The sequence below is a fragment of the Schistocerca serialis genome, chromosome 2 (assembly GCF_023864345.2).
Source record: "Schistocerca serialis cubense isolate TAMUIC-IGC-003099 chromosome 2, iqSchSeri2.2, whole genome shotgun sequence".
Classification (NCBI taxonomy): domain Eukaryota; kingdom Metazoa; phylum Arthropoda; class Insecta; order Orthoptera; family Acrididae; genus Schistocerca; species Schistocerca serialis.
Genome location: NC_064639.1, coordinates 587,333,961 through 587,347,770, shown reverse-complemented (window position 1 = coordinate 587,347,770; position 13,810 = coordinate 587,333,961). Strand labels below are relative to the sequence as shown.

General features: G+C 37.6%; 1 protein-coding gene across 3 annotated transcripts in view; it reads left to right on the top strand.

Moving 5' to 3' along the window:
• The window catches only part of LOC126457610 (trypsin-1-like), a 74,947-nt gene that overhangs the window by 30,961 nt on the left and 30,176 nt on the right, over positions 1 to 13,810 (top strand). For all 3 annotated transcript variants that reach the window (XM_050094062.1, XM_050094063.1, XM_050094061.1), the window contains exon 4: positions 9,658 to 9,762. In XM_050094062.1, coding sequence (XP_049950019.1) covers positions 9,658 to 9,762 — 105 coding nt within the window. The remainder of the gene's footprint in view (positions 1 to 9,657; positions 9,763 to 13,810) is intronic.

Genomic DNA, 13,810 nt, shown 5'->3' with positions numbered 1-13,810 from the left:
TTCAACCGACCTGGAATGGATCCCAAACACTTGAGCAGTACTCAAGAATTAGTTGCACCAGTGTCCTATATGTGGCCTCCTTTACAGGTGAATCACTCTCTCCTAATATTCTTCCAATAAACCAAAGTTGACCATTCACCTTCCCTACCACAGTTCTCGCTTGCTCTTTCAATTTCATATCACTTTGCAACATTACACACAATTTTTAAACAACTTGAGTGCCAAGCAGGACACTAGTAATATTGTATTTGAACATTACAGGCTTGTTCTTCCTACTCTACTGCATTAACTTTCAGTTTTCTACATTTAGAGCTAGCTGCAATTCATCACACCATCTAAAACTTTTGTCTAAGTCATCTTGTGTCTTCCTATAGTCACTCAACTTTGATACTTTACCATACACCAAAGCATCATCAGCAAACAACTGCAGACTGCTGCCCAACCTGTCCACCAAATCATTTATGTACATAGAGAACAACGGTGGACCTATCATACTTCACTGGGGCACTCCTGATGATACCCTTGTCCCTGGTGAACACTTGCCGTCAAGAACAACATATTGATTTCTATTACTTAAGAGCTCTTTTAGCCACTCACACATCTGTGAACTTGTTCCATATGTTAATACCTTCATTAACAGCCTGCAAAGGGGCACCATGTCAAATGCTTTCTGAAAATCTAGAAATATGGAATCTGCCTGTTGCTCTTCATCCATAGTTCCCAGTACATCATATGAGAAAAGGGCAAGCTGAGTTTTCCATGAGTGATACTTTCTAAAACCATGCTGATTTGTGGACATAAGCTTTTCACTCTCAAGGAAGTTTATTATATGCAAACTGAGAATATGTTTAAGGATTCTGTAGCAAACTGAAGTTAGGGATACTGGTCTGTAATTTTGTGGTTCCAGTCTTTTACCTTTCTTATATAATGTAGTCACCTGCACTTCTTTCTGGCCACTTGGGACTTTGTGCTGAGTGTGAGATTCACAATAAATGCGGACTAGGTAAAACTAAATTGAGATTCCATCTAGACCTGGTGATTTATTTGCTTTCAAATTTTTCAGTTGTTTCCAGAAAGAAATTTTCACACTGCAGTAGAGTGTGCGCTGATATGAAACTGCCTGGCAAGATAAAACTGTGTGCCAGACCATGACTAGAACTCAGGACCTTTGCCTTTCATTGGCAAATGCTCTACTGCAAAGCATTTGCCTGTGAAAGGCAAAGGTCCCAAGTTCACGTCTCAGCCTGACACACAGTTTTAATCTGCCAGGAAGTTTCATTTCAGTTTTTCTCTATACCAGGGATGCTTACTGCTATGTTTTCTATATGGGAATCTGTCCAATGGTCAAGTGGTGATATGTTTGCATGATTCTTGTGTGTAAATGATTTCTTGAATGTAAAATTTAAAACTTCAGCTTTCATTTTGCTATCTTCAACTCTACACCAGACTGGTCAACAAGTGTCTCAGTGGAAGCCTTAGACCTGCTTTGCAATTTTACATAGGACCAGAATTTTCTCAGGTTCTCTGCCAGATCATTTGCTAAAGTGTGATGGTGGTAGTTGTTGTACGCTTCATGCATAGATCTTTTCACAGATGCATGAATCTCTACTAACCTTTGCTTTTGTCACTTGTGCATTGTCTTTTGAACTGAGAGTGCAACAGCCTCTGCTTCCTCATTATCTTCTGAATTTCATTATTAAACCATGGTGGATCTTTTTTGTCCTTTATCCAGACCACTTCAAATGCTTTTTTTCTCCCTGTTGATGATTTAGAAAGAAAGCATTTCACAACACATGGAATGCATCTAAATAAATGGCGCAAATCACAGCTCAGCCAGAAAATCAAAGCCTGAGTGAAAACTGTTTTTTATCACAGTCAGAAATGTGACAAAATCTCACTGCCAACTTTAACGTAGGTGATCAAAATATCTTCCCTACAAATAAATCCTGCTACAGCAGTAGTAGAACAAGAAGAATCGATTATAATGGGAAGTGCTGAGAAAGAAGTTATAAGAACAATGGTAGCAGGTAAAACAACATGGTCAGGACCAGAGAACAAAGAAACAGCATGAGTGACAACATATCCATCTACAGAAACAACTACATCATCAGATACAACAATAAAAATATCCACAAGGATATCAAGCAATCCAAATAAAAGGTTGTTGGGCAGAAGAAATCCCGAGCCTCCTTCACATCACAACATTTTGTTATGCGTGGGCCTAAAGAAAAAGCAGGGACAACAGTTGGTAATGTCAAGTGTCTCCTCCCTTCTGTCTCAAGGCAGACTCCAGTGGATTCACAGTCATGTAATAACAGCACTAATAGAATAAAAAAGCAAGAGGAAGGCATCTCTTTCTTTCATCAAAATGTAAGAGGCCTCTTAAGCAAAACAGACCAACTTCTTATTAACATTAAGGAAAAGGATTGTATAAATAATTCTCATATTTTGTGCTTAACTGAGCACCATATTACTGATAAACGTACCTTGCCATCCATAGTAAGTTATAGTTTAGTAACATACTACTGTAGGGAAAGTAAAGACAAAGATGGAGTAGCAATTTATGTTAAGAATAGTGTAGCATACAAAGCTATAGATATTAAGAAATATGGTATGGAACAACAATTTGAGGAATGTGCAACTGAAATAATAACTAATTTGTACACAATAACAGTGCTGGCTGTCTACAGGCCACCCTCAGGTGACAAAAAACTTTTCTGCTTATAATGGAACTCGTGCTGTCAGGGTTACATGCAAAAGCATAGGATACTGTAGTTTTAGGTGATTTCAATATAAACTTTATGACAAAAAATAACAATAAAATTGGCTTTGAGATTGCAATGACCTTGTATCATTTGATATCTGTAATAAACTTTCCAACAAGAATTACATCTGAGTCCCAAACTATGATAGACAACATTTTTTTAGATGTAAGTGGATATCAGAATTATACTGTCAGGGAGGTTATAAGTCGGCTTTCAGATCACGATGGACAAATTCTCATTCTTTATGATGTTAATCTGTTCAAAAAACAACTTCTTCAATGGAAGTTCATAAGACTAATGAATGAAGAGGCAAAGGAAACTGTCAACCCCAGGTTGCAACAAATGGATTGGTCTTCAGTATGTAGCCTTGATAATATTGATACGAAATTCAACTGTTTTATAAACGAATTCTGTTTTCTTTTTGAAGAAATATTTCCAAAGAAATGGGTCAAAAACAGTGCTTCCAGTTCTGTAAGTAAGCCCTGGATTACAAAAGATATAAAACAGTCATGTATAACCAAAAGGGAAACTTATGCTGCAATAAGATTATCTAAAGATGTAGAACAATGGGAACACTATAGATTATACTGAATAATTTTAAAGAAACTAACATAGAAATCACGAGCCCTTTATTATGAGAAGAAAATAGATAATTCTAATAATAAAATAAAGGCAATCTGGAGCATTGTAAAAAAAAAGAAACAGAAAGAGATACAACAAGCAAGGAAGATGTAAATAAAATCAGATATGGATGTACCCTAGTAGATAACCTCAAAAGTACGGCTGAGATTTTTAATAAACACTTCCTATCAGTAACTCAACAGATTGGTTGCAAGCCCAATGTTGATGAAGCCAGAAATGCACCTTAATGCTGTCACTGTAGATAAAATTCAAAAAAAATCATCATGTCTCTAAAAAGTAAGAACTCTGCAGGGGTTGATAATATTTCTAGTAATTTATTGAAATATTCTTTTGTGTGGATAAGGGACATTCTCTGTCATATTTTCAATGCTTCCCTTCAGAATGGTGTTGTCCCCAGCAGACTTAAGTATGCCATTGTGAAGCCCCTGTACAAAAATGGCAATAAAACTGAATTAACTATCGACCTACCTATTTGCTGACAGCTTTCTCTAAAGTTCTAGAAAAGCTAACACCTGTAAGAATTACTGATCATCTCATGAAGAATGGAGTTCTCAGAAAGAGTCAATTTGGCTTTCAAAAGGGCCATTCAACAGAAGATGCAGTCTAAGCACTTGCAAATAAAGTCCAAGAAATGCTTAATGAGAAAATGCTGTCACTTGGTGTCTTCTTGATTTGTCTAAAGTGGTTGACTGTGTTGATCACCAGATTCTCTTGCAAAAAGCAAAATTAGTAGGAATAAGTGGTGTTGCAGGCAATTGGCTACAGTCGTATCTCCAAGACAGGAAACAAAAAGTTGTCTTGAATAGCTTACATCTACATCTACTTGGCTACTCTGCAATTCACATTTAAGTGCTTGGCAGAGGGTTCATCGAACCACAATCATACTATCTCTCTACCATTCCACTCCCAAACAGCGCATGGTAAAAACGAACACCTAAACCTTTCTGTTCAAGCTCTGATTTCTCTTATTTTATTTTGATGATAATTCCTACCTATGTAGGTTGGGCTCAAAAAAATATTTTCGCATTCAGAAGAGAAAGTTGGTGATTGAAATTTCGTAAATAGATCTCGCCGCGACGAAAAACGTCTTTGCTTTAATGACCTCCATCCCAATTCGCGTATCATATCTGCCACACTCTCTCCCCTATTACGTGATAGTACAAAACAAGCTTTCCTTTTTTGCACCCTTTCCGTATCCTCCATCAATCCCACCTGGTAAAGATCCCACACCGCACAGTAATATTCTAACAGAGGACGAACGAGTGTAGTGTAAGCTGTCTATTTAGTGGACTTGTTGCATCTTCTAAGTGTCCTGCCAATTAAACACAACCTTTGGCTCACCTTCTCCACAATATTATCTATGTGGTCTTTCCAACTGAAGTTGTTCGTAATTTTAACACCCAGGTACTTAGTTGAATTGACAGCCTTGAGAATTGCACTATTTATCGAGTAATCGAATTCCAACGGATTTCTTTTGGAACTCATGCGGATCACCTCACACTTTTCGTCATTTAGCATCAGCTGCCACCTGCCACACCATACAGCAATCTTTTCTAAATCCCTTTGCAACTGATACTGGTCTTAGGATGACCTTACTAGACAGTAAATTACAGCATCATCTGCGAACAACCTAAGAGAACTGCTCAGATTGTCACCCAGGTTATTTATATAGATCAGGAACAGCAGAGGTCCCAAGATGCTTCCCTGGCGAGCACCTGATATCACTTCAGTTTTACTCGATGATTTGCCGTCTATTACTACAAACTGCGACCTTCCTAACAGGAAATCACGAATCCAGTCGCACAACTGAGACAATACCCCATAGGCCCGCAGCTTGATTAGAAGTCACTTGTGAGGAACAGTGTCAAAAGCTTTCCGGAAATCTAGAAATACGGAATCAACTTGAGATCCCCTGTCGATAGCAGCCATTACTTCGTGCGAATAAAGAGCTAGCTGCGTTGCACAAGAACAATGTTTTCTGAAACCATGCTGATTACGTAACAATAGATCATTCCCTTCGAGGTGATTCATAATGTTTGAATACAGTATATGCTCCAAAACCCTACTGCAGACCGACGTCAATGATACAGGGCTGTAGTTCGATGGATTACTCCTACTACCCTTCTTAAACACTGGTGCGACCTGCGCAATTTTCCAATCTGTAGGTACAGATCTATCGGTGAGCAAGTGGTTGTATATGATTGCTAAGTAGGGAGCTATTGTATCAGCGTAATCTGAAAGGAACCTAATTGGTATACAATCTGGACCTGAACACTTGCCCATATCAAGCGATTTGAGTTACTTCGCAACCTCTAAGGTATCTACTTCTAAGAAACTCATGCTAGCAGCTGTTCATGTTTCAAATTCTGGAATATTCCATTTGTCTTCCCTGGTGAAGGAATTTCAGAGAACTGTGTTCAATAACTCCGCTTTAGCAGCACAGTTGTCGGTAACAGTACCATCGGCACTGCGCAGCGAAGGTATTGACTGCATCTTGCCGCTTGTGTACTTTACATACGACCAGAATTTCTTTGGATTTTCTACCAAATACTTAGGTGGAGTATGTGATATTTCCTCACATTCTGAATGGAGTTCCATTAAATGTGGAGTGCCTCGGGGCTTAATTCTTAGGCCACTATTATTCCTGATTTTTATAAATGATCTACCATCATGTACAAGCCTGCTGTGTGAATTTACATTATTTGCTGATGATACCACAATTTTTATGAGCAGTAGAACAGATAGTAATCTTGAGGAATCCATGCTGCATGAATTCTCTAATCGGATAAAAGCTATTTTTTAATAAATGTTCTTTAAATTTACCGAGTTCCTTTATGTTTTTGATTTCTTCTGGCAATTTATCGTATATCTTGACACCTTGGTAAAGCATAGTGGTTTGGGTTTTAGTTTTATTCATTCTATCTCGGTACAAGCAATTACTGTTTCTGGTTTGGTGAGCATGCATGCCAGTTCTCTACTTATTGAGCTCTCTTTGTGGTGTTTTGGTTCTGACAGGGCTTGCAAGTGGGACATTCGGTTCTGCAGAGATTTTTTTCAGCTATTGCCTTCTTATTTTTTGTCACATTTATCTTGTGACTTAGCAGATGATATTTTTCTGCTTTCCCTGTATGCACTATAAATCTTTGCTACGGTGGCTCTTGGAACATCAAACATTTTGGCTACTTTGGTTATGGAAGCACCCACCATATAAGCACCAACAATTTGCCAACTTTCAAATGCATTGAGCTCTGACATAATGCACTTACAGCTCTGCAGAACAATGTTCTGATGACAACTGACACTTGCACCATATTGAGGATATTGCACGGGTGCCATTTATGGTCTAATACAAAAGCGCAACCCACAAGATTAGCTATCTGTTAACCTTCACTTTTGTTCAAGAATGTGTTTGTCATGGTGTTTTCATATTTTGTCCATTCCTTGTATGTCAAACTCTGCTTTATCCAGGAGAAATCAATGACTACTTTAGCAAATTAGTTAAGAACTTGAACACATCTGCAAGGGATTTGCTTGACTCCCAACTGTCTGAAAGGCTCACCTTTCATTGAGACATTATCAGACCCAGTGATATCTTCAAAATAGTTTCTAAATTCAAAATGTATGTGCTGCTTCTAGAGGTCCAATTATTCTGTTAAAAGAATGTTTCATTTGATAAGTAGGCCACTAAGTTATATTTTTAATAAATGTTTAGGGTATGGAGTTTTTCTGGATTTATTCAAAATCTGAGGAGTTATAACCATATTCAAAGAGTGTGATAAACAACTCCCCCACAACTACTGACCAGCCTTTGTTGTACCAAAACTCTCAAAAATATTTTGATCACTCATGTACAATCAATTACATTATGATTTTGCATTGCATGGCTTGTTTTGCAACCATCACTATTTGTTCCAGCGAGATAAAAATACTAATGCTGCTGTTATGTTGTTAATAATATTTTAGCTGTTTTCAAAAAGAAGAGATTATATCACTTACATCATGCAATCTAAGTAAAGCATTTGGCTGCATTCCTTTTAACATACTACTAACAAAACTGGAGTACTATACCTACAGAAATCTGTATTAGGAGTAATATCCTCCCATTTGAAGAACAAAAGGTAGTTTGTCTCATTTAGAAATGGATATTGCTCCTTAGTATTAGCTGGTACTGTTGTTCCAGAGGACTCTGTTCTTGGCTCCTTTTGTTTCATTGTAGCTGTCAATGATCTAATCCATAGTGTCCCACAGTCTGTAGTCTGTTATGCTGATGATACAACTTTACTTATTTCACATCAGGACATCATAACTCTTGATAAGATTACGTAAGAAACTTCTGATGCAACTTGAAATTGGTTTTCAGCCAATAAGCTTATTTGTGATCCAGATTAAATCAGAATGCTTATTTCAGCATCATCTAAGGGTACAGAAAATAAATTATTTAAACTTTTAAGAATACATATTGACACCAAACTCAGTTGGGAAGAGCATATTAACCGAGTTGGCAAAAGTATCTCTTGAGTGTCCAACCTCATGTGGAAACCAAGACATATGGTTTCCATGTGACATATTTTGGGCTCTTTCAGTAACATATTTAATATGGCCTACTCATGTGGGGAACATTTCCCCCTATCAGCAACATTTTAAAAGTTCAAAAAGAAATTGTCTGTATAATATATAAGGTGGAGCACTGTCTCCCTCTTTTTACCAGATTTCAAATACTAACAATTGTGAATGTCTCTGCAGTCTTTGTCAGGAACTACATTAAAGAGTATGTTGCCATAGAAACAATTCACAGACATGACAACAGAAAATAATCAGACAAACATTAACATTACAATGGCACTGGACAGCAAGATCAGAAAGCTTCTACAAAGTAAACAAACTCAAAATTTTTAATAAATTTCTTTTCTCTGTTTGATCCATGCAATTTAAAAATTTCAAGGTAAAATTGTGTACCAGTAACTGACTAACAGGAAGTGTATGTTACATTATAAAAGAGTTCATGGTATGGACAATGTTGAGTTTAATGTTTGATTGTGCCTGTAGTCTCTCATTTGATGATTTTAGTATTTAAAACTTCACCTGTACTCTTCGACTACATGACTGTTATTTACATCCAACAAAGCCTGCTACATGTAAAATGATCAACAGTGAATAAATAGAGATTAAAGACTAAATAAAGATTAAATAATTTAACTGGATAGGTAAAAAGTATACTCACCAAGTGGCAGCAGTACACAACACAAAAGAAGGTTGTAATTTTGTGCCAGTGGCTCCTTCTTAAGGCAGAGGGTTGAAGGGGAAAGAAGAGGGGTGATGGAAAAGGACTGGAGAGGTCTAGGAACAGTGGCAGATTTTGAGAAAGTCACCCAAAACTGTGGGTCAGGGGAGACATATCACACAGGATGAGAAGAAATAACCGATTGTTGGGGACTGCATCAAGCGAGATTTGAAAACCTGAGAGCTTAAAGATGAAAGACAGGGTAATGTGCAAGACAGACATTACTGCTTGAACATCATGCATGGGTTAATAAGAGTGAAAAGCTAATTTCATTGTACATAAAAGAGGTGGGAGGGCAGTAGTGAAAAATAGACTGGTAAGATGGTGAAAAAGGTTTTAGTTTTCGACATCTTTCATTGTTTCATCCATTTATTTTTTCATCACCACCCTCCCACCTCTGTTACCTACAATGCACTTATCTTTTCACTCTTGTTATCTCATGCATGATGTTTAAGCAGTAAACTCTGTCTTGCACATTACCCTGTCTTCCACCTTTAAGCTCTCATGTTTTCAGTCCCCAACAATCAGTCATTCCTTCTCATCCTGTGCAGTAAGTCTCCCTTGACCCGTGCTTTTGGACGATTTTCCTGAAATCTAACCCTTTTCCTAGGCCTCTCCAGTCCTTTTCCTTCACCCCTCTTCTGCCCCCTTCAATCCTTCTGCCTAAAGAAGGAGCCACTGGCTCGAAAAGCTTGCCTGATTACAACATTCTTTGATGTGTGTGTTCTGCCACTGCTTGGTGAGTAGATCTTTTTTATCTATCCAATTAACTTATTTTGTGAAAAATTGCTTGTTTTTGTTGTTAAATAAAGATTAAAGATACACATACTGGTACTCACCTCCATTTGATTTCAAATGTAGGCAACACGAACATAAAAATGAAAGTATTTGTATTCTGTTGGGAAAAATATTCCTGTCATCAATAAAAGTGTTCAGTTGTTTTAAAGCATATTGTTATTGGGTGTACAGGTGCAGAGTTCTTCAATGTAAAGAAGGAGCTTCACAGGAACGCAATGCAGCCATGTCCTTTTTGGGTCTTATAATGAACAACCCAATTTTTGGACTTATAAAAAGGTTTGGTGATCAGCATTTCCATCTTTAATAAATAGTTGCTAGAGAAAACAAGCTATTGTTTATTGGTATCTTTAATACAAGTAGTATTTATTGTGGATAATAATAGTTATTTTCTTATCATTTTATTAAAACTGTGGAATTTTTATAAAATTTGGCATTTTTCTGGAATACAGTTTTCCTCTAGTGATAAATGTCATCTAAATCCAAAATCTAAAGTTTATTGTATTCATCAAACTGCACCATACAAGAAGTTCAGTGTAAGCTGTTACACAAGAGAGAAGCAACACCAAGTCATTGACCTCTTTTCTTCTTTATTACTTTATTACTATATCTTCATCATTTACCAGCCATGGTTGGACAGACTGCATCACACATACAATGTTTATCAACTAACATTTATACAACACCATATACAAAATTTATATTACAAATAAAAGAAAATATTTATGCAGTGCACAAAAACACATAGAACATAGAGAAAATGAAATATAACTAAACAGGAAGGTAAAACTTCATAGCAGCAAATGAAAATACCATAAAGCAAAACGTTTACAAAACCATATAGATCACACTCATAAAGTTTCGTTTTGGCAAAATATGTACTTTAAGTAAAACACAAAATTAAATGTGCAATTAACTGAGAACATAAAAAGAAGATTAGATTTAGGCAAAATTATATATAAACATAACAATATTTATTATTTTGTCCATTCACTAGAACCACTGTTGAAAAACTCTTCCAAGGAATATAGTCGGTATTGTTTCAAGTCCTGAGCAATTTTTTTCTGAAATAATTCAGGTGGCAGGGATTTCACTTCTGGAGGCAGTTGATTGTACATTTTTAGGGCGACTGTTGGAAAGCTGTCTTGTGTACTTGATAGGCGACACCTTGGCACTTCAATGTTCCTCTTACAGCAAGTGTCATGATTATGTATTTCTTGTCTTATGCTAAAATTCCTTTGATTTTCTTTTATATAAATGAGGCAGAAAAACACATACTGGCTAAAAACAGTCATTATGCCTAGCCTGGTGAAAATAGGCTTACAGTGGTCCAGTCTTTTGCTAGAGGGTATGATCCTGATGGCTTTTTTTTGTAATAGCAACACATCTTTGCAGCCTGAGGAGTGTCCCCACAACAAAAGTCCATAGCTAATGTGGCTGTGGAAGAGTGCATGGTAGACTATTGTGAGAAACTGATCAGTTATTACCCTCTTCAGCTTCCTCAGGAGGTATATCACACAAGAAAGTTTGGTGCATACATATGCAGTGTGATCATTCATGGAGAGTTTGCTGTCAATCTTGAATCCCAATAGTCTGACAGTCTCCATGTTTTCTTGGTCTTCAATGTTGGTTAGACTGCATATCAAATGTTGGGTTTTTTCTTCATTGATCTTCATTTTGTTTATGATGAACCATTCTTTTATTTCTTCAAACATCAAATTTGATGCACCAAGAGCTTCTGCAGCTGTATGTCCTTTGGCAATAAGGGTAGTGTCATATGCAAACTGCAACATTTGACTATTACAGCTCGTATCATTGACATACATGAGGAATAGGAGAGGTCCTAAGACTGATCCTTGGGGCACTCCATGTTCCAGTTTTTGTTCAAGAGAAGTTGCTCTGTGCACTGATACTACCTGCTTTCGGTTTACCAAATAAGATTGGAGTGTTGATAGAACAACACCTCCAACACCATAGCATCTTAACTTGGCTATTAGTGTTGTGGGTGAGGTGCAGTCAAAGGCTCTGCTGAGGTCACAGAGTATCAGTGCCACACTCTCTCTCTCTTCAAAACTCTGTCGAACCATTTGTAATAAGTCCAGTGTGGCTGTCACTGTTGATCTCCCTTTGCGGAATCCGTGCTGTGTGTTTTGGAATAAGTTGTTTTCCTCAAAGTAATTCAGTACCTGGCAGTGCTTCACAGACTCAGTAACTTTGGCTAGTACTAGTACCACTGAGATTGGTCTGAAGCTGGACACCTCGCATGGATCTCCCTTCTTACATATTGGTACTGTGCGCACCAGTTTAAGGAAGTCTGGGAAGACACCAGAAGACAGACATATGTTTATGGCTATGGCTAGTGGCTGAGCTAATTCTGCAATAATTTGCTTTAGCAGTGTGCAGGACATGCCATAGATGTCTACACTTTCTGAGTGTTTGTAGGAGTTCACAATTTTTATCATGTCTTCAGGGTGTACTTCCTTCCAGTTTTGAATACTGCAACTGTCTGCATTTCTTATGTTTGCAGTCAGATCTAGGTCAGAGTGTGGAATTTCACTCACTGTCTTTTCCACTATTCTGACAAAATATTCATTGAAGTCACCAGGGCTACATGAATTTAAGCAGGAGGTAGTCTTCTTTCTGTTCTCATTTACAAGATTCCAGGCAGCTTTTCAAGGATTTTGGGCCTCTTTAATGTATGTATCATTATATTTCTTTTTTGCTTCCTTTACTGCCTTCCTATAAGCTTTTTTGGCTTTTAGGTAGTTATGGTGATGTAATTCTTTAGCTGGAACGTCTAAAGCTGATTTCATTTGGCCCTTGCACATTGTTACAATACACTTCAATTTATTGAGCTCAGGTGTGTACCATTGTTTCATATTGATAACTTTCTGCCTGCCTGTGATTTGTTCACAGGATTCTTCACTGGTCTTACCGGAACCATGTCATCAAATATTGCTTTTAAGGTTTGGAACAGACAGAAGAAAGAATCACTGCCTACTAACTCTGCAATTTTCTGCTACCAGTTTACACAAGACAGAGCTGCTTTGAGATCATTTAGTCTCTCTTCATTAACAAATCTTCTTTTGAATGTGTAGTTTGAATGCCATGTGCTTATCTGCAGTTTGCTCCTCATACTGGTTTCCATTACTAGTGCACAGTGATCTGCTATCATAGGTTCAACTACACTGAGTTTATAATTCCAGATGTTGTGGTTGGTGCTTATGGTGTCCAGGCATGCACCACCCCTTGTTGGGAGATTATTTGCAATAAACAACCCATAACTGGTAATTAATCTCATGCCTCTCTGGCATCTCCATCACCTATGTGTATGTTAAAATCTCCACACAGTGCGATTTTTGACTTTAGGCATATTAGGTAACACAAACAGTTCTCCATATGTCCAATAAAGTTCTCAAAGTTACAATCTGGTGAATGGTACACAGCAACAACAACTAAATCAATATTTGTTAATAACAGTGCAGCTAATTCAAGATCAAAATCCGCACAAAAACTGTTTAAATCAATTTCCTTATTCTACTGTATCTCCAGAACAGCTGCAGTAAGGTTAGGGTAAATAGTGGTCTCACATAAGGTAGATCTGAAACAGACAAAGTGCAACACAAAGAGGGATAAGGAATGCTGGAAGAAGCTATAAATGTGAGAGCAGGGATGAATCCATCAGGGTGAGGGAGTGCGGATGCAATCATACAGACAAATAAGCGACGTTACAGTGTAAATGAAGAGATAAAAAATCTGCTCACCAAGCAACAGCAGGCGAAGACTTACACAAAAGGGTTCAACTTTCACAAGTTTTTGGAGCCAGTGGCTCCTTCCTCTGGCAGAAGAGTTGAAGGGGAAGGAAGAGGGGTGAAGGAAAAGGACTGGACAGATTAAGAGAAAAGGGTACTGTGCACAAAAGTCACCCAGAACCTCAGGTTGGGGGATCGATTGGTAGGACATGTTCTGAGGCATCAAGGGATCACCAATTTAGTACTGGAGGGCAGTGTGGAGGGTAAAAATCATAGAGGGAGACCAAGATATGAATACACTATGGAGATTCAGAAGGATGTAGGTTGCAGTAGGTACTGCGAGATTAAGAAGCTTGCACAGGATAGAGTAGCATGGAGAGCTGCATCAAACCAGTCTCAGGACTGAAGACCACAACAACAACAAGTCTGACATTTACAACTACTGCCCAATCTCACTTCTGACACCATTAATCAAAATTCTTGAAAAAGTAATATATTCAATAGTAGCCTCACATAATTGTAAAAATGAAGTACTAACAAAATGTCAATTTGGTTTTCAGAAAGGCTTTTCAACA